This window comes from Dryobates pubescens, chromosome 13 (assembly GCF_014839835.1).
Source record: "Dryobates pubescens isolate bDryPub1 chromosome 13, bDryPub1.pri, whole genome shotgun sequence".
NCBI lineage: Eukaryota > Metazoa > Chordata > Aves > Piciformes > Picidae > Dryobates > Dryobates pubescens.
Genome location: NC_071624.1, coordinates 13,399,346 through 13,421,285, shown reverse-complemented (window position 1 = coordinate 13,421,285; position 21,940 = coordinate 13,399,346). Strand labels below are relative to the sequence as shown.

The window sequence follows — 21,940 nt, the reverse complement described above, 5'->3', positions numbered from 1 at the left end:
AGTGAAGATACCAGTTTAGGAAAATTAATGGCTTTAACATAATTCTCCTTTTCATTACAAGTGAATTAATGCTTCTGAAGTGTTTTGCAGATCTTTAATTCTCCAACAGCAAAATGAGAAAGTCATTTCAGAAGTTAATTTATTACATAAAACATCTGCTTAACATTTCTCCTAGATAATGCCTACAGTAGAAGGAAGTTAGCATTAATTTCTATCAGAAATGTACGTTTTAAGATTGCCACTAGACCTTGATAAATGAGTTAAGCCTTAACTAGTGTGAAGATTCTACTGTGGCCTTCAAAAGCTGACTTAAGATGACTTTTTGCGTTTATGGATGTCAGAGGTGCTCACTGCTGGATGGCTGTGAACCAACAGCAGCTGCTTCTGCAGGAGTGCCGATAGGCAAGCTCAGATCGATGACTTTGAGTGATGAAGTTTGCCTAGAGCCTGAACTTGTGCTTCTGGAAGAAGATCTGAAAGACAAATAATACACTGTTCAGCATACAGAAATCCTTGACTCTACAATACAGCTTTCAATGCTGGCTTTCAATAAAGCCACCTTGCAGCAGTGTTTATTCTAGGTAAGATCCCCCCCAAAGGTCTCTGTAGACATTACCACTGGTTGCTTAAGTAACCTGTGGGAATGTTAAGAGTCAACTGTTTCAGCATGTCAACAGGCAGTGTTAGTTGGTTAAATATTGAGAAGGGGAAGCTGTCAGTAAAAGCATGTGCGTGCCTTGCCTATTAGGAAGCAGAGCCCACACTGGCAAGGGCAGAGTGTGGCTGCAGCTCAAGCTTGTGTTTTTATAATATGAAACTATCTTTGAATCAGAGAACAGTTAGCAAAAGTAAAATAAAATCAGTAATTACAGAATAATTTAAACTGTGATGGATGCTGAAGCACATTTGTGTGCTACAAAAATCTAGGAAACTTAAATGTGGGACATGGGACAGCATAAAGAAGAAGTTCCTATAGGGAGTTCAGGAAGTAAAGAAAAGATTGAGAATACATGCAGGAGAGAGGAATTCTACTATTTAGGGACTACTTTTTGGTGGTTTAAACTAACTTTAGAAAAGCCAGAAGAACTGCTAGCACTTACCTGGTAGAAGCTACTGAGCTTTGGATGGATGGTGATCGAGAACTCTGACTACCACCAGCAGAAGCAGTTGTAGGAAGCTCCAAATTGTACTAGAAAATTTAGAGGAAAAAGTTGACCTAATGATTGTAGAATAGGACTGGGTATATCAGGAGGGTTTATAATCCATTGTATTTGCAAAAGTGTTGAATGCAGGTGTTGAACATTTTTTACCTGGTTTACCCTAAGGACAATTAATTGTTGAATTTGCCCCCAAAAGCTACTCATCAGTAGACCAGACCTATCAGTAAAGATTTTGGTGGCAGTTAACTAGAAAGCTCACCTGGTGAAAGTACATTTGAAAGGATGAAGTTAAATCAGGATTTGCTTCTAGAACATCAGCTAACAATTTGTCAATGGTTCTGTTGAAGCTTTTCAGGTCACGAAGCTCAATGTCTCTTTCTTCTTGTGTTTCTGTTTTAGTTTCCTTCAGAGACTGAATTTCTTTGGATAGTCTAGAAGACTTTTAACACAAATATTTTTAAAGCACTGCTATTATGTAAATGCAAAACTTAGAAACCTGCTGTCTAGCACTGTAAAGTTATAAGCTGTTCATGAATATACAAACCTGTTTTATAACCCTTTCTAGTTTTGGTTTCTGTTTTTCTATGTCTTTATTCAGCTGCAAAATAAGAGCTTGTTTTTTCATCTTTTGCTCTTGGAAGAGGGCCTCCTGCTTCAGTACTGTGTCAAAGTGCTCTTCCATGCTCTGAAAATTCATTTGAACAGCAGATTAGTTTCTAAAGCAGTTCTGATAGCTTTCTTGAGCTAAATCAATACTCCTTAAAGTGAAGTATGCTGAATCCTATAAAAAACCCAGAATACATATCCTAGAAAATTCCTGGGACATAGATACCAGAGGATGTAAAACGTGTGGATGTTAATCTCGGCAGTACTGGACAGGATGATGCCATATAATGGTGTGTGCTACACAAAAACACAGCTGTCAGAACACAGCATCTGTCAGTGTCCATTTGAAAAGTTGTAGCTGGATGCCACTAAAAAGCCTGAAGTTCCATTGTGATTCAAGAAACTTCAAAAAAAAAACAACTTTTGAAAGGAGAGGTAGAGCCTTCTAAAAAACTGTATCCATTCATACAAAGCACAGGGCAAAAAGTCTGTCCCAGAATTTCCTCTCCTTTCAGTAGGACTTCTTGCATGGTTTTAGCTACATGCTGCAGCCTTGTCTGACTGGAACTTTCACTTGTATTTTACCTGGAGGTTGTCTTGAAGTTCCTTGATCTGTCTTCGTTTGTATCTGTATTTTTCAGCAGCAGCCCTTTTCTCCTCCTCTAATCTCAAGGTTTCCTCATATTCCTCACCTGTGATTCCAAACAATGAGGCAGCATTAATGCCAGACAAGCAGCGTATACCACTTCATTTTGACTTTTCAATAAGCTGCATTTTAAACTGCATCACAGAGTATTTACTATATTAGTGGTGGGAGTTTAATAAAGGATTTTTTAAAAAAATACTCTAGTACTAAATCCAGCCCACTGTGAAAAAGTTAACTGGCTTCATGAGAATGATTTAAGAGCTACTGCTGCCAGAACCAGCAGAGGGCACAAAAGCTAAATAAATTTAATTCTAGATAATCTATCGTTTTTTGTGGTGATGTACACTGAACAAAGGAAGTTCCACTGAAGGGAGAGCAAGCTCCCAAATAGCACAGAATTCCAGAATTCTAAGGAATTTCCAATATTCAAAACCTTACAGGTAGGTAGTCCTAAATCTGCTACACTAAAATAATACAATTTAAAGTTTTTCTCTTCTGAATCATTTTCCCAGATGATAGGTTTCTGATTTTTCCCCTTCTTCCATATGAAAATCAGAGATAAGGATGGTCTGGCTAAGGGATCAGTCTTCATTACTAGTACATGCATCTAAGTAGTTGCTTTGGGTACAGTTTTGTGCCCAAGCTGACTCAGTCTACCTCATTGATCAGCATTGGCACTGGTTGTCCTGCTTCTGCAGTTTGAATTAGTTAGTAGCTGTGTGTGATGCAGCACTACAGAAAAAGTACTGTCTTTGTACTGTGCAAAGGTGTATGCACTAGACACATATACTTGAGTGCACATCCTTCCTCCCAGTAATGGCCTTTCTTCCCCAGTAATCATCTTTATGCTTTGCCTTTTCTGACAGTTCCTACTGATGACTTTTCACAAAATGTATATAGGCTTAGAGATTTTAACATAAAGAATATAAGCATTAGTTAATTACACCTTACAGCACTTTATGTGCTTATTCTGCTGAACTATTGATGGCAGTGTGTCAATTACACTCCCTTTTGCTACTATCAGTTTAGTCTCTGCAATTCATTCCTTGCCATGGAATTTCCTCAGGTACCTGAGTTACATCACCTGTAACTCACACAACAAACGGCAATTTCTCTGTTACTTACTTGTCTCAGTGACTTCCTTGAAAGAGTTTTTGTAATTGCTGTTGCAGTTATTAAGTACCTGCAAAGTGTTTTCCAGAGCTACCATTTCTTTTTCAGCTTTGCAGATCTTCGCATCTAAATCATCACCTTCATGTTGAAGTGCTGCCTTTTCCTGTGCAGCCTGGAAATAAAACTAGTGTTTTAGGGGACTTCTGAAAATATTAGGACAATTAGACAGGAAAAAAAACAAACCTGCACTATTTAGGAGTTAAAATCCTAGGTAGATATGGGGCTTATCTGTGTTGTCAGGCTTGAAATGAGATGTGAGTTACTAGGCAGCTGAATGTAGTTATTTGCAGTATCAGAAGTTCTGTGAAGTACTTCATCCATGTGCATTCCCTTATGGCCATCTGCCTCCATCTAAGCTGCCACAGCCCTGATTAGCAGTGTGACCCACACTGTGCCATTCCATGCTTTTCACTGCTGATGTGAACTGCAGCACATCTGTTTCCTTTACCCACACAATCCAAGAACAGCTGAGATTGTACATCACATACAATTGAGTGTGTGTCAAAAGTCATTCAGTTGGACCTTATCAGCGAGATTTACAAAACACAGATGGTAAAGGGGAGTATTTGATAGAGCTTCTCAGAAAATCTGATACAGTTATATCACAGTATCACAGTATAACCAAGGTTGGAAGAGACCCCAAGGATCATCAAGTCCAACCTGTCCCAACAGACCTCACAGCTAGACCATGGCACCAAGTGCCATGTCCAATCTCCCCTTGAACACCTCCAGGGACGGTGACTCCACCACCTCCCTGGGCAGCCCATTCCAATGACGAATGACTCGCTCAGTGAAGAACTTTTTCCTCACCTCAAGTCTAAACCTCCCCTGGCACAGCTTGAGACTGTGTCCCCTTGTTCTGGTGCTGCTAGCCTGGGAGTTAAAAATCTCCAGAGTTGTAGAGGATATATACCCACAGGGACTACAAGAGCAGACATGCCATCATTAAGACATTTAATGTTTAAGAAGGAGGGGGGAAAGAAAAGGACTTCCAGAGGCAAGATCACAGCTAGAAAAATTTTGCTTTAAGAGAAAAATCATAGAATTTGTGGGGATGGAAAATCTGTTTTGTTTTGCTACAGAATCAAGGTATTGGATTATGGGGAAATACTGATTTTGATTTTTATTTTTCCAGTGAAAAGCTACAGTGTGTATAAGTGATGAGTAAAAGGGGAAAAGCAGATGTTCTCCAAGGTTTAAACACCTTATGGTGAAAGAAAAACCTGAAAGAACCCCTCTGAAGGAGAGAATAATTTAAGATCATGTAAGACTGTGATAAACATGTTTCCAATTTAGAGCAGATTATCACATGACCAGTGTTACTTGTGTCTTTGTAAATTAATGAGCACTGAAGTGAAAATTTTTCAGACTGCTGAGAGCTAAGGTTCCACTGGCATTAGGTCTGACCACAGAGATTCATAAATTGCTCTGCCTTTGAAATAACCAAGTGTCAGATGACGTATAACAGACTGGGCAAGGAGGTTGTTTTAGTTACTTGAATAGGCACCAGGGAAATTTGCAGCACAAGTACTTGAATTATCACAAATAATGTTACTAAAGTACCTTGATTACATAGTAGGTAAGAGTTTTCTCCTCTTCTCCTTCGGGTGGCATCATGGCAACAGTAAGAAGTTCGTATCTGCGTCTAAGTTTATCAATTTTACTTAGGCGATCTTGAAATTCAGCACTGGTTTGTTTGGGGGGAAAAAATCAATGGGTTGAGAAAGTGTGTGTGTGGACAGGTCTTCCTACAGCAGTTCAAATAACTGGTGTTATTCCTGCAGTTTGTGTACTAGAAAGCAGGCAGGGCAGCAGTTCTGCTAACTGCTTTTTGTTGCTTTCTGTGTTCTCCCAGCCACAGTCACGTGTTTTTCTGGTTGCATACAGCTCTTTTGCAAATTGAGACAAATTTATTTTCATCTTCCAGATTATTACATCCTGGGAGGTTGTGCCACAGCCCTCCCCAAAATTTTTAAAGGTTTGGCATTTAAATCCTACAGCTGCAGAAGCTGCCCCCTGCTGATATTATCTTAATATTGCCACTACTAGAGGAGTGTGAGCAACAGTAGGCAACAACCTCAAATCAAATTACATGGAAGTATCAATTAGCTGTGTAATTATCAAAGGGAAAAAGCCACACAGTCTGCATTCTCGGTGAGCAGTTAAGCTTTAGTCACACTAAATCACTCTAATTTTCTATTGTGTGGGGTGTGGTTAGCAGACAAGTGAATAAAAAGCCTGCCAGATTTCAGCAGTTCAGCTGCTGAAGCATTGAGTTTTGGGCTGGGTATAGATACTGGGATTTCAGTGCTAAATCTGTCCCAGATACTTTGCACTGATTAGTACAGAGGGGAGCAGTTATCTCCTATATGGTTACTTTATAAGAGGGTACATACATAATATAGAAGATTTAATTTTGTTACATAGGACAGCTAATGGAGAGATAATTTTCTAAAAGGGGGAAGGAAAAACAACAAACAAACAAAAACCCCAAACAAACCTCCAAACAGACTCACTGTAATGAGTCAAAGCAGCTGGGAGTAAGCCCTCTTTTTAAAAGCAGCTATTCTGTTTTAAATATTGTGCTGTACCTCCAGACACATGATTTCACATTTCCTGATTGTTTTGAACAATGCAGGGTCACACACATGAGCTTTACTTTGAAGCGATGTTTGCAACTCAGAGGTTCCCTCTCAGTACAGGATGGTCACTAACAGAGTAAGCAGTATCTCTTGTTCACCAAGGAGTTAAATCTGCAGGCTAGATTTCAGAGAAGGGATCTCTTGCTGAACCACCTCAGTATATAACTTTGGGCAAAACGTATTTCATCCTTAATATCTCTAATGAGATCAAATGCTTCTGTTTCTCTGTAAGTCCCAATGTAAAATACACTCAACAGTAGTTAGGAGTTTAATTTACCTAAGAAACGTTACCTTATGCGTTGCCGTTCCTGATCCACAAGTCTTATCTGGGAATCCAGCATTGCCTTATGAGTCTTAATTTCCTCACTTCTTTCTGCTATGGCTTTCTTTAACTCCAGTTTTTGTTTTTCCAGTGTTAGAACTTTCTCTGTCTTATTACACAGTGTATCTTGAAGACGACTCAGTTTTAGTTTCAGGAGGTTATCTTCGACCATCATCTCCTAGTAAATGCCAAAAGAGTTCTCAAAATAAGAAAGCATTGTTTTAAATTAAGATCAATTATTTACAGCAGTTAATAAGGTAATTTTTTTGGTAATGCATCCATTATTTTATATGTACACAACTAAGACTACTCTTTCTGCTCTGCATTTAAAAAGGTTCTCACTTTCTCATTTTCTGACACTTCACCTGGTGAGTGTGTTAGAGGTAGAGTGTTTCCTGAATGGTTTTACACAAATTCATCAGACTTTCTAATTCAGATTGAGTTATGAGTTGTTAGATGTTTCCACCTTCAACTTTCTTCTCCAATTAAGCAGACTTTACAAGAAACTTTCTGAAGCAGTTAATACCACTTCAACCGTGAGCCATGTTAGATGAACAAGTTTACATACAACAAAGCTTATGGAAAGAAGCAAGTGGTGAACTTCATTAGCATGCAAACACCTTGAATAATTTTTAAACATCTCTCATAGATCCCAAACTCTATCCTACTTTTTTCTCCAAGTTCTTTCATGCTAAAGAAAAGTTCCAGGTTAGGGAGGGAGTTTTCACTGAGGAGCAAGCACACCAGTTAAGTCAATGGCAAAACCCGGCTCCTTAGGCCCTCTACTGTCCTACAACCTTAGTGCTTCCTTTAGGAAGGCTAGAGCTTATTGCAAGATAAAAATGTGCAGTAATTAGAGGATTTGGAACTGTTTGTTTATCAAAAATAGAGAGAAGGACTTCCATTTCTTTTCTAGTTCCTTAAACTGGACTATAAATAGATCCAAACCATCTGTTGAAAAAAACACTACACAATTCAATAATAAAACTGAACCAAACTCACTAGCTGGCTTCAGGGACTGAGAGTAAAAATTCAGTGGCAGATAAAGACATCCTTCAACAGTAAATACATTTTTCCATTTTAAAGGCAATCTTTTCTCAGAAAAACAAAAATAGTGGATATTGTGGTAACCCAAACAAACTTTATGCTGTTTATGGAGGAGGAGCAATGCTTTGCGTAGTAAGGGAATAGTGATAACAATTCAGAGTTTGGAAAGGAAGGTGTAAGTCAAACTACAAAGAGGGTTCCTATGATGATGTAGCACTGTGGGACATAGCAGCCTTCAGATCAAGTCATGAGTGTATGGGTGTTGAACAAACCAACAAATGTCTCCTGTATTAGTAAAGCTGCAAAGTAATACTGTACCTGTTTAGTTGCTTTAGCTTTTTTTAACTCCTGATCTGATCTCTCATTGAAAAGACTTAGGTCATTTATCTTGGTCATCAAGCCACTTGTTTCTTCTCCTGTCTTATCCATTGCTCTCTTGATGAAATGGACATCACTCTGTTTCCAAAGAAGTTACGTTTATTTCAGTGAATGTAAGTTGCAAGGAAAGCTAGCAGTTAAATTATTTGGTTTTAAGTCCTGGAACCAGCAGCCATCATCTTCTTGTGTCCATATGCTGCTCTGCAAGCAGTGCCCAGAGCACTGCAGTCTTCATACTGAGTGCTGCTGTAGTATTAATGTAATTGCTTGTGAAAAAGTGTTATTTATACAATACAGCTCTTTTAAGCCAATAAGGCAGTTGTAATACAATCATGTATTTTGGTCTAGATTAAAGGAAAAAATCTCATGGAATGTCTGACCATGACTGTGATATTTATAGTTCATTTTCATAAAACCATCTGTCTTTGATAATACTCCAGAGTATGAATAAATTCCTGGAGGTGTGTTTTAATGTTTGGTTATACTCACTGCTGAAATTTTGTATCTCCTCCATACTGAAGTGGGCACAGCAGCTGCCCAACATTAAATCTTGCTATTGCATGGATCACAGAATTACAGGATTCTGTGGATCTCCAATTAAAGGGCTCTCCTATCCGCTGTTTTTTCCTCTCACTAGGTTTAGCACATCTTTATCACTTTGAGAAGCCAGTTGTGATGTTTTATCAAAAAAGTTACTTTTATTTTTGTATGGTTTCTCTTTGAAAAGAGGTTTCTGAATGTGCTAACATGTAGCTGCTTAGTAAATAAATACAGTTCTTGTAAATTCTAAATTGGTTAGAGAATACCTGACTGATTCCTACCTACAAGGAGGTAAAGTGCATTTTCAGAGGATCAGTGATTGTTACTGGATAGTGGAAAACCAAAGAACAAGCATCTACATGCAAAATTCTCATGAGAGTAAAGACAGAAAACAGTATTTTTGAATGACATATCTGAGTAGGGTCAACTGACTCAGATATGTAACTGTACTTAGCATTTAATGAATAATATTTAAGTAACAAGATAACATTCTCCTATTTCTATAAGGCCCCAACAATAAACTCAGACATGTGCAGTCAGCCTCACCTTTAAACAAAAGCTAAGTTTGCCTTTCCAACATTTCCCTGCTTATCTTCATGCTAAGGGGTCTCAGTTGTGCAGTAACAGCCTGTACTTTCTGGTTGAGGAAATGTGAAATTTTCCACGAAGTTCAGATATCTTTTAATCTAACACCAAATTAGTAAGAGTCAATCTACTTAATTCATCAAGGTTTCTAGATGTTACAAACTCAACCTGGCATTCTGAGGAAGCTACCTGAAGTTTCTTGTGCTGTGTGTGTAAGGTATCATACGTATTTTTCTTCTCTTCTAAAGTTTTCTTAAGTTCAGCAACTTTTTCTTCCAACATTTGTTTTTCATCTCCATTAACCTCCCCTTCTAGCCGTGACAGCCGTTTCTGAACTTGCTGAATATAAAAATCCTGTTAAAATAATGTTAAAGAGAATTAATAAGTCTGAGATAAGCAATTACAGCCATCCTATAAAGCTAAAACGCTGGATATGAACTTGGATCTAAATGCTGGCTTTAGGACAGTCACCCAATTAAGCTATTGTTTTTATAATGATTTATGGCTTATAGACCTCATTAGCAAAATATTCTTAAATGACTGATGTGCAGTGATGGTTCAGAAGTAATCTTCTACAAGAGTAACAAAGCATACTCAGCACAGTCTGCTGTAGGGAGGCTTACAGTGGAGTTGCCATCATGCTGTTAGCAGTGGATGCTGATATAAAAGAGCAAATTTTCAAAGTGGTGCATAGGAAATATGCACAAAATCCAATTAGTAAATAACAGAATTTTGGCATGTACCTCTTGTATTGCTTTAAAAATTTACCCTGAGGTGTGTGTGGTTCAGAGGGATCAAAGTAAAGAACTGATCTGAGAAATTAGTGGGAAAAGCAGCAGATCCAAAGGAATAAAAAAACCTAAATACCCAAGTGTATAATATAGGTGATACTATAGCAAGTTTCAGTTGTCTTGACTTTATCCATACATCCACAGACAGAAATAAATGCAGACTTAAGTTATTTCTAAAATGGTAAGAACTCAAGCAATGTAATCTCATTGGACCAGAGAAACAATCTTAGTGTGGAAAGTACATTAACATTTTACCTGGTTATATACTAATTCTTCTTGTTTTATTGCATCTGCATCAAGTCTGTGCAGTCGACTCTTAAGGTTCTTAAGTGATGTTCGACTTCCCTCAATTTCTGCTAGAACACACTTCTCCTTATCCTTCTGCACCTTTAGCTCCTGAGTCTTCTTCAAAAGTAGTTCTTTTAACTGGTTAATTTCTGTTTCTTTTTCCTGGTGACAAATTAGTAAGAAGTAATTCATTGTATCAGAAGTCTTTATTAATCACATATAGATAATGTTCTGAAAGACTTGTTTACATTTAGCTCAAGTCTGGTACAGAGTTTGAAAATGCACTCTTAATATAGCAAAACGCCTTTTCTATATTGCCTAAAAATGTGTTTATTCTTGATTGTGAAATTTGCCTGTGAACCATCTTGCTGGCTGTACTAGTGGCACAAGATAACTCCTTTACAAGTTCATAATCACGTTCCACCAAAACAAATGTGTACGTAGTTGGACTTCATGTAAGGGCAATTCCAAATCCAAAACTCAGAAAGTAAAAAGCAGGTGTGAGTTTATTTGAAGTTGTTATGGCCTGTAGCAATTTACACTGCTGTCAGTGGGCTTTGGATCATACCTAAAAAAAGGATTTAATTTCAGAAGTAGAGTGTTCTTATGCATGTGCCCAATCCTGTGCTGCGTTTCTGACAGCTAATGACAACGATGAATTAATCTACTAAAACTGGATCACAATTTGCCCCTCATTTCATAGTCTTTCTTGCATATCTAAAGTAATTTATTTAATAGAGATTGTTTCCCTTTAAGTGAGGTTGTTAATAGAGATAAGATGTTAAGTAAGCTTCTCTGTGCAACAGTATTTTGCCACAGATTGAAAAGGGAGAAGTATCACAGAATGAAAGCGCAAAATAGTGACATTTCATCCATATTGTTCCTGCAAATATCTCTTCACAGTAAATTAAGATGCAGCAAATAGCCATGTGTGTCTAATGGTGATGGAAAGCATGCTCCTGACTAATATAGATTATAGACATTGTTCAAGAACAGTTCATCCTAGTTAAAATATTACCCTGAAGCTGTGGAGCTGCCAAGCTCAATGTCATCTTAGGTTATCCGCCACAGATGCAAGTAAAGAAACCCTGCTAATGGTTTAGCCACCCTGGTAACACTCTTAAGGGGAAGTGAAAAAGGTTTTCATTTTAATTAACTGTTATATCATTACTCATTGGTTTCAAATCATCAGAAAAACCAAACCAGTAAAAGAATCTCTAAAGGAAAGACATGCCCTCTCTACTTTCTATATGTATATTTAAAGTGTACAGTTAATGGAGTTAGGAAGTTTGAAAAAGAACAATCTTCTCCAAGGGATTATTTCATATACATGCTGCAGGAAACACAAAGTAGAGGAATAAAAGGTATACAAAGGTATGCAGATGCAGTTTTGTTTTCACTTGTGTGGGAACACCTGCTGTCACATGAATTTAACCTGGTTGTTTCACAGTGAAGAAAGTGTTGAAAGAAAGAGTATCATGTAGTAGAATGCAAACAATGAAGAGGAGACTTGGCCAAAATCATAGATCTTGGCAGGTTTGTAAGTATTGGTAGTCTTCTTCTAAAGTCACAAAGTCTGCAGTGATAATATTACTGAAAAATCATACTGAGAAGATTCTGTTTAACAACCTTATTGATGGGAAACTGATAGAAGTTCAAGGACCCTCGCTCCTCAGCAGCTCATAAAACAGAATGTTTAGTGAGAGATGACCTCCCAGAGGAGCTAAGCAAAATATCAGATTTTGACTTTTTCTGCAGCATTGTTGCAAAGCAGAAGCAAGACATTATAACAACATTAGCCACACTCAGTATATAACTTGTATTTCAGTCGAGAAGTTGTAAGTAGCTTTCAGTTAATATCAGAGGTAAATGCCCTGTTCATTGATGCAGTCGGGATACTGGGTTTGTATCTGATCTGTACAATGACAGTTCCAGTATCCTGCATCAACATAATGGGCCACCATCTTCTAAATTACTAGGACCACTTATTTCCACCCAGAGTATTCCCAACATAGATACTGACAGATCTACATGCAAAAAACTTCATCACTTGATGAAATAGCTACATATCATATGAATACTTACATTGTATTTTAATCCATAAATGTTAGTTCCAGGCAGAGCTTGCAAATTCATACTAATCCTCATTTGCAGAAATCATGAAAAACATTTTACCTTGACAATTTTTTCTTCTTCCTTTAGTAGTTCTTCCATCCTCAAAGCTTTGTCTTCTGAACTGAGTGTCTTCTCTGTCACAAGCCTCAGTTTATTGGAAACACTTGCATTTTTTTCATAAAGAAAGCTTAAGCTAAACAAAATTAACATGATTTAACAAGTTAAACGCACGTCACATATACAACACTGCCAAAACCCAGCAGCATGCTTTACTAAGCAGTTGCCTAATAGAACAGGCTGAACTGGAAATGATGATGACCAAGACCCTACCTGATTCTTTACATGCCCTTTAAAAATAAGGATTATCAGGAGTATTTCCTAAATTGCACAGTGCCAGAAACTACCCAGGACATGAATTAACCAGAAAGTTGGAAGCTTTAATCATCAATGTTATTTAGGGGTTCTTTGCTAGCTCAAGGATTTGATTACATCACAAATCCTTACAAAGTGTATTTTTAAGGGCCTGTTTCTTACCTCTCTTGTTTTTTCTGAATTTCTCTCTTCAGATTGGATACTTGTGTTCTCAAAGACTCTAGATCAGAAGCAGTTCGGTCCACAGTGGATTTCAAAACATCCAGCTAATAAATTACAAAATGGATCAATCAAGCTCTTATTTACATTGGTACATGCTAGGATGTTTACAGTTTTAAGGGACCTCTCTATTGGAAAGTATTCCTTTTCTTTGTAACACTGTTTTCCAAATCAGAAGTTCTGCAAATTCAGAGGTGATGTAAACCAGCACAGCTAGTAAACTCAGTAGACAAGTCTACATAATCTGAACACCGGGACAAAATACTTAAGAATGTGGACTGAATTATGAAGGGGCTGTGGGCTGCAGTTTTTGTCCAACAGCATCTAAGTGGAACCATGGTTTTGTAGAGCACAGCTGACTTTGAGGTTCTTTGTGGACATATATACCTCTGTATGTCTAACAAATATTTGCAATTCAAACTTTGTTGGGTACAGAAAATTATTTTAAGATAAGGTAACACGGACCTTTAATTTGGTAAAAAATACCTGACAGGATATACTTATTAAACAGGATAGGAATACTTTACAATCAGTAGCTCATTAGTCTTCACAGTATCACTTAACAGTGTTAAGAGTAATTGTCTTCACTTTCACAGATGTAGAAACCTGATCAAGGGTGTATAGAAAGTGTCTCTCTCTATACCACAATGAGAAAATGGAAGGTTCTAAGTTATCAGCTGAACTGTAAGTCTGTTTCTTTCCTCGTTTGTCACTTGCATGCCACAGATGGTCTAGCACCTAGTAATGGGAGATTGTTCTCATTATCACATTATGTAGTATTGTGAAAAAGTTCAAGCAAGAATCTCACATCTTGAGATGAAAACCTACCAATTCTGTGAACTCTGAAGTTTGCATGAATTATAGGGTAATGTAATAGCCTACATCTTGTTTAAGCAACCTACAGTTTAATTAGGGTATCAGTTTATAAACCACCTGCTACAGAAAAGCCATCCAAAATGAAGGCAATGGCTGTGCAGGTTTTGTTTCTTTAAAAATAATCACCAGACTTGCCAAGTAGCCCAGTGTTGCAATTTTCTTGTTAAGAGAAAACTCACACAGGTAATACAAGTGTGTCTCTTCTCAGTAGAGCCATGAGACTTGAATTGCCTCTTAGACATACTTCTACAAGCACTTAGGTAGTTAAGCAGTGCAGCTCATTCTTAGCTTTAAGCAGAGATTAAATGCAGGTAACAGTTAAGTGTGGACAGCAACAAGCATGGCTAGTTCACCTACCGTACTGCCTCTTGATTAGAAAGCCACGTGGAAGTGTTTGAGCTTTTTCCAAGAATTTTAAACTCACTACAAGGGTCATCAGCACTCATTTGTGAGAGCACAGAATAGAAATTGTGCGAAAGACAGAGGAGATTTCTCTCATCTTTATAAAATACTGCTGTCTATGCATGCTAAAGGCACACCTCCTTCTGAGGCATCCAGTGACGTTACACCATTGTGTACCAATACAACACAGAATACAAGATAATCTCTTCACTATCAAGGAAAGGATTAAGATGAGGTTCAGATCCCATTAATCATGAGTAAACTAAGAAGATATTTTGTTGAATTATTAACAGTCTAATCTAAAACCAGAGAAAAGCAAATGCTATTCCTGTATTTTTTCCATCCGGTCAAAAGTTGTAGTTTCAGCTTGTTTGGTCATCCTTACCTCATCCTGCAGCTGAGCCCTGTGCATATCCTGCACTTGATAATGATTTTGGAGGCTGGCAGCTTCCCGTTCAGCGTAAGAAATTTTCTTTTCATATTCCATATTATTAACAGTTTCATTTACCAAAAAGGAAGTCTTCTCTTTCAGCACTATTTCTTGCTTTTGGATCTCCTGTTTTATCTCTGTTATTAGCTATCAGGATTAAAAACATTTAGATTTGCTTGCATTAGTTAAGGGTACAACCAGAAGACAAGTTCCTGGTAGAACAACTCTTTGCAGGAGACAGCCCAGTTATCACATTGTTCTTGCATTACTTTATGCTACTAATTCTCCCAATATAAGCATTAGGTATACCCCTATGGGCAATGAAGTAGACACCCTTTCAGCAGGACAATAGCAGCAAATCTAAGGCAGAGCCTTCTTTTACATATAATTATTCTTTTTTCCCCCTTCAGAAAAGCCATTGTTACTTTGGAGTACACATTTGTAAAACTTTTCTCTACACTGATCCTTTGAGCTTTTTCTGGTGCATCTGGTTTGTTGTCCTGCAGAACTTTCTGAGGAGTTCACACTTCTCCTGCCAAAATCAGGATAGAATATACTTCATTTGCACCTCTTGCCATTGTACCATCTGTGCATAACACTGACAAAACCAATGAAGACTCTATCTTTTGGAACTTAATCACAGCTCAATGTTCATCAGGATCTTTTCTGGATTGTAACAGTGCTGCTGCCTCTCCCCATTTGCAGAATGTACTTAGAGACCAAGTTTTAACCCTACTATGATCATCATAATTCTGACGTAAGTATTCATCACACAGTTGTTCACAGAGGTAGCAGTGTGTCCTGGGTTAACACAACCTGCTCTCACAAGCACCCCTCTTTCCCAACACAGATAGGAGGGAAAGAAACACAAAAAACCCTCTGGGTTGAGATAAAAAGTTCAGATAAAGTTGTACTGGAAATGAGCCAATGCACAGTTACCTTACCCTGTTTATAGAAAAGTGCAGCAAAATGCAGAAGCAGCAGCAGAAGTCATCAATAAAACAGTTCTCCCCAACCCAAGCATGCAGAAACCAGCCCAGCAGAACAGACCAACACCCCAAACCCCAGAAGCAGCAACTAGAACAGGAAGCCTCTGGTGTTACAATCTGAACTCGAAGCCCCATGATACTTTGCTCCAGCCAGCATCTTTCATGCTGAAGCTGGCATGACAGCAGCATGGTACTGAATATCATCAGCAGATTCAACTCGACCCATGACATTCTCCACGCCTTAGTAAAATACAGAGGTAAACACAAAGAGAACACTGAATATCTAAAAGACTTGATCATTGCATGGCAATATTCTTATCAATATTATAAATACAAAACTAGGCTGATGTAGCAATAGGGATCAGTATCAGCAGTTTTACCAAAGCACAATGATCAATCTGTTGATCTCTCTTCTGCATTTGCTGTAGTGCATTCTCCCACTGTCTGATGACTTCTTGCCTCTCCTGATGAACTCTGTGAAAATCTTCAGCTGTTTTGTCAAGCTCTAGCTGTTTAAAAGAAAGCACTCCTATGATTTCTGCTATTAAAAACCAAATATATATATATACATACATATATAAAGATATCTTCAAGAACCTTAAGGACAAACCTGAGCTGTGATGGTTTCTGTAAGCTCATTATCAAGAGCTCTGCGCTTCTGACTTGCTTGCATGGTCAACTTTTCTATTTGAAGGGTTAATGCCTAAAATGAGGATATGAAAATATAATGTATTTGGAAACTAATACATAATGTCTTATAAACTCTTAAAGCTCTGCTACAATGTAGCCTCCCAAATTTTTGGTCATATCAGAGGCCCTCATCTCTTGTGAGCCCTTGGGACTAGACTGCAAAAAGGCCAAAGTAACCCTTCACCACATATAAATTCTATATACTGTCTTCAGCATTAGCCATTTCACTTTACTCTTCCTACTATGCTCTGTGAGCTGCTGATGTAAATTCTAATCAGTGAGATTGCTTAAGATAAAGTTTTTGGGTAAAGTACTAAATGAGTGTGAAATCAAATTTCTCCTCTCCATATTTAAAGGCTCAGAAGAACATTAACCAGGGTTAGTTATCTTTAAATTAACAATATACATGAGAACTAACCCTTGTAAAGTCTGAATGCTATTTATACCATCTTTCATTATTCAAAGAAGCTTTACTGACATAGCTGCACTTTGTTCTCAGTGACGTGAACAAATTCAGTTTTAATAAGAAAATCTATGTATTTGGCAAGCATTTTTGATCAAACTCCTCTATTAATTCAGCAGCACTGCTGTTTAGACTTTAGTCTTAATTTGTGCACTTTCTCAGAAAAATTGAAATCTAAATTTTAGCCAGATGAACAAATGAATGTCCTCAATGATAGCTTTCACCTGTGCTAAGTGGAAACCAGTTTAAAAGTGCTGTTGTACACGCTCTTGTCTTCCTACCTGACTTGATGATATAACAAAATCTTCAAATGCTAAAATTTAGATTGGATATTAGGAAAAAAATTATTTACAGAAAGAGTCATCAGGCATTGCAACAGGCTGCCCAGGGAACTGGTGGACTCACTGCCCCTGAAGGTATTCAAGACACATGTAGACATGGCACTCTGGGACATGGTCTAATGGCCATGGTAGCGCTAGTTCGACAGTTGGACTCAATGAGCTCAGAGGTCTTTTCCAACTGAAACAATTTTATGATTCCATGAAAATGGTTCTCTGTTTTGTTCTAAAAATTGGTGCCATTTTTACTTACTCCCAGTTTCCCTTCATCTTGTTGTGCATACTTCTGGATTGTGATAGTATCATTATCTTTACGATTTGATTCCTTTATCCACCTCTCCAGCATTTCCTCATCACAGTTTAGCTGTTGTTTTAAGTTTTCCAGCTTCTTGGTGGTTTTATTTATAATATTCTAATAAAAATAAGAGATAAATTAAGAGTTAATATTCAATATTCAATATTTTCTTTGAATAGTAACTGAAACCACCAGTTCAAGCCACTGTAACAAGTTCACACATATCTTTTTGTCAGCAGGATTACTACTTTTCTTTTTTTGGTAGTGGTGTATTACACTTCAGGAATGCTAAAACAAGTTCCTGTTTCAAAGGATAAACAAGACATTAAATTACCACAAACCTCAAATGCAATGATTTTAAACAGAGAAGTCAGCCTCTGGTGAGATACACCTGTGTGTGAAAGATTTATTCCACACAATAAACTGATCTGAGGCATCACAGGGACAGTTCTTAGATCTTCATCCTGCATATCAATTTACAAACGGCCCCACTTGACTGTGAAGAGACTTCCCCATGCAAATATGAGGAAATCTGGATCCAGCTGCAATAGCAAGTGTATCTCTATCCTGCTATCCATTCTGAGAGACTGGAGATTACAAACAAACTTAATGGAAAGAAAGAAAACAAATCACCACCAAAGAAAAAATACAACAACAAAACACAAGTAAACAACCCAACAAAAAAACCAAAACAACCAAAACACTACAAACACAACCCCCCTCTTCCCACAATTACAGTTGTTCAGAGAGACAGTTGTATTAAAGAGAAAACTACAGGTAAATAAGTAGCATGTAAAATGTAAAGAACTTTTTTTTTTTCCAATGTAAAGCAAATTCTTGAAAATTATGCCCCATGTTTTGTTGGTGTTTTGGTTGGTTGTTTTTTTATGGGGGGAAGAAGATTTGCCACTAACAATGTGATTTTTAAACCATACAGAAAATACCTGTGAATTAACAGGATGGTGATATAAATGTGTGGCTGTGTATTTGGCATCAGGAACATTAAGAACTGAAGTCTTTGTATCTAGTTAACATTTTCTAACTCACTGACTAGCCTATGCAAGGACAACAACAAGCTGGAGGCAGAAGTTGATCTGCTGGAGGGTAGAGAGGCTCTGCAGAGGGACCTCGACAGGCTGGACAGATGGGCAGAGTCCAACGGCATGAGATTAACACATCCAAGTGCCGGGTTCTGCACATTGGCCACAACAACCCCATGCAGTGCTACAGGCTGGGGTCAGAGTGGCTGGAGGGCGGCCAGGCAGAGAGGGACCTGGGGGTACTGGTTGACAGCAGGCTGAACATGAGCCTGGAGTGTGCCCAGGCAGCCAAGAGGGCCAATGGCATCCTGGCCTGCATCAGGAACAGTGTGGCCAGCAGGAGCAGGGAGGTCATTCTGGCACTGTACACTGCACTGGTTAGGCCACACCTTGAGTACTATGTCCAGTTCTCGGCCCCTCAGTTTAGGAAGGATGTTGACTTGCTGGAACGAGTCCAGAGAAGGGCAACGAAGTTGGTGAGGGTTTTGGAACACAAGCCCTATGAGGAGAGGCTGAAGGAGCTGGGGTTGCTTAGCCTGGAGAGGAGGAGACTCAGGGGTGACCTTATTGCTCTCTACAACTACCTGAAGGGAGGTTGTAGACAGGCAGATGTTGGTCTCTTCTCCCAGGCAGCCAGCACCAGAACAAGAGGACACAGTCTCAGGCTGCACCAGGGCAGGTTTAGGCTGGATGTTAGGAAGAAGTTCTACACAGAGAGAGTGATTGCCCATTGGAATGGGCTGCCCAGGGCGGTGGTGGAGTCACCATCATTGGAGGTGTTCAGGAGGAGACTTGATGGGGTGCTTAGTGCCATGGTTTAGTTGTTTAGGTGGGTTGGATTGGTTGATAGGTTGGATGCAATGATCTTGAAGGTCTCTTCCAACCTGGTCTATTCTATTCTATTCTATTCTCATGTCATTCTTCTTGCCCCATTCTGCATCTACAGCACATCCAGATCATTATTAAATTATGCAAGTTTTAATTATAGTTAGCTATTCTTATTATTTCTCTAAGTGCAACTGAGGACAAGTCATAAAATCTAACTGCTAAATTTTAAACCTTACTTCTTGACTGTTTTTCTTTTCTCTTAAGGAAACAATCTCATCTTCCAGTCGTTTAATCTCACTTCTGAGTCGTCCAAATTCTCTCTCAGCAAGGGCTTTGAAGTGTTTCTCAGTTTCAATTTCATTCTCTCTGGCTTTATAAAGAGACTAGAGAATAATACAGTTCAGCATTTTTCAATCAACAGAAGGCATATACCAACAGAAAAATCTCTTTTTACGTACAACCAAATCCTATGTCAGAAATGGTACAATTCATCATGTAAATGTAAGACATTTTCAGAGCAATGTTCTTGTTTGGATTTTGGTATTTCAAATATATCTATTCTTTATTCTTATATATATTATATATATATACACATATATGCACATATATACACACCACCCCCATTGTATTATCAGGTATCCATCATTTATAGCCCTAAAACATCAATTCAAAGATTTATTTTTTTTTTTGTATCCCAGATTCAGATTCTTCATCTTTTAACATCAAAATCTTAGTCTCTTGGTCACCAGGGACTTTATATCAGGTTCAGGAGACACATGCAAAAGAAGAAAATTTATTGTTTTGTGCTGAAGCAGACCAGCACCAGGCTGGCCTATGGCAGTATCTCATATCTTTCTGAAAAGTTATTCAACAGGGTGGGGTTTTTCCTCTCAAGTAATAAGATATCTATTACATATTAGAAGCTTCCCTTAAATAGAGAGTAGTAAGTGCTCCTTCATTAAGAGCAGATTAAAACTTGAATCTAGCACATCAGAATAAATAAATAAAGTTGTTGAGCTGCAAGGAAGTTTCTTAAGATTTTTTTCATCTAGGATATTTCACCTGGAAGGCATGGAGCTTCAACTCAAGATTTTTTAGACATTAACTTGGAGTGTATGGGATGACTTAATCAATCTTTCTTGACCATTATTTTTTTCCCCTTTCATTGATGTTACAGTCATTCAATCTTGGATAACATTTTTTGTGACCATCAAATAATAGCACTTGAAGTTATAGTTTGTGTCATCGAGAAGTCCTGGAATAGAGTCCTAACAAATCTCTAACAAAGCTGGCAGCTATATCAAGGTACCAGGCGCAGTAAGCTAGTTGAGATACAAGCCTGCTTGATAGTGGATCTGCTAGAGGCAGTGATTTACCTGTGTGAAGCTGTACTCTTGTCTTACGTTTCTCAAATGAGATGTCATTGCTTCTACACACTCTTTAAAGCTGGTCAACTCATTTTGCAGGTTTACTTTTTCTTTTTGCATCTTCTGCAGCTATTTAAGAGAAGCAGCATTGTTTTTAGCTGAGTGCTTATTACCTGCAACTACTTACAAATACAGTAATTAAAAGTACTACTTTAAAAAAAAAGAAAGAAAAACAAGGAAGACATGTGCTCTAGGCTCCTCCAAAGCAGTGACGTTAGATTCCAGAAGAGCCCCCGGCGCTTTGCTAAGGGATCGCACCGCGTCTCGCCCCCCAGCCACCCTGCGCCTGCCGGCCAGGGGCCTGCTCGGGGCAATGCGGAGCCCGCAGAAGGCAAGCAGGACGGCAACCCTGACGTGCACACCTTACAGAGAGGCAGTGCCGTCTCTGTCGGGCTGGCACCTCGCTCTCCTTTTCCCTCCACAGCTCCCCAGAACTCGGGGGCTTTATCTCCTACTCTACTCGGGCCGGCACCCCGGCCGTGGCGGGATAGGTTCCTGAAGGATCAGGGAGCAGCAGGGCACCGACGGCCCCCTCCGAGCGATGGCTCCACTCCCCCGACGGCCCCTTCCGAGCGATGGCCCCCTCCCCGGCCGCAGCCCCGCGCTCACTTCGTCTTCCAGTAACTTGTTCTCCGCGTTGGCCACAGGGATGGCGTAGCCATCGTCCCAGCTGAGCTCGGCCAGCACCGAGGCAGTGGACTGGCTGCCGACGGTGTCCATGGCCCCGGCGGCGTCAGGCAACGACAGGGCCTGGCGTCGCCGAGCTCCTTAGCAACGGCGAGCCGCTTGCGACCAGCCAAACGGGAAATCGCTGAGGCGGGAACCGCCTCCCGTCTCGCCCCTCCCTGGCCTCTGGTCTCGGGCCCTGCGCCCGCGCAGCCTAGCCCGGGGCTCGGCTAGTCTCGGCTCGGCTCGCCTAGCACCAGCGTCATGCCCGCGGAGGTATGACCTTAGAGCGCTGAATTTGGAAATGTCTTGTTTAAGGGCATATATCAGCTCATAGGACGGGCAGTTGTTAGGGGGGCTGCCGGAGCGGCCTGGGGACGATGGCAGCTGCGTGTAACCATGTTGAAGTGGAAGGCATCAGACCCAGGGCACTGAGGTGACAAGCCACTGTCAGCGCCTCCCCCATACAGTGGCATCCCTGACAGAACCTGCATCACAGTTGCAGCAAAACTGGGGTCCAACCAGGCAGGGAAGCTCAACTGTTGAACACCTGACAAATTTTAGGAGGGTGCAGAGTAGGTGTCCTGCTTCTCTGAACAGGCCTCTGGTGTT

The 21,940-nt window shown here is 39.3% G+C and overlaps 1 protein-coding gene across 1 annotated transcript; it reads right to left on the bottom strand.

Moving 5' to 3' along the window:
* Positions 1 to 309: 309 nt before the first annotated feature.
* On the bottom strand, positions 310 to 21,382 carry CCDC39 (coiled-coil domain containing 39). Its single transcript, XM_054166959.1, is given in 21 exon segments — positions 310 to 349; positions 351 to 473; positions 1,101 to 1,189; positions 1,420 to 1,599; positions 1,705 to 1,845; positions 2,352 to 2,458; positions 3,538 to 3,697; positions 5,149 to 5,272; positions 6,519 to 6,727; positions 7,915 to 8,052; positions 9,289 to 9,453; positions 10,146 to 10,340; positions 12,354 to 12,486; positions 12,828 to 12,931; positions 14,548 to 14,739; positions 15,962 to 16,090; positions 16,192 to 16,284; positions 17,326 to 17,484; positions 19,472 to 19,618; positions 20,612 to 20,731; positions 21,272 to 21,382. Coding segments are annotated over 21 exon segments (2,859 nt in total).
* Between the last annotated feature and the right edge of the window lie 558 nt (positions 21,383 to 21,940).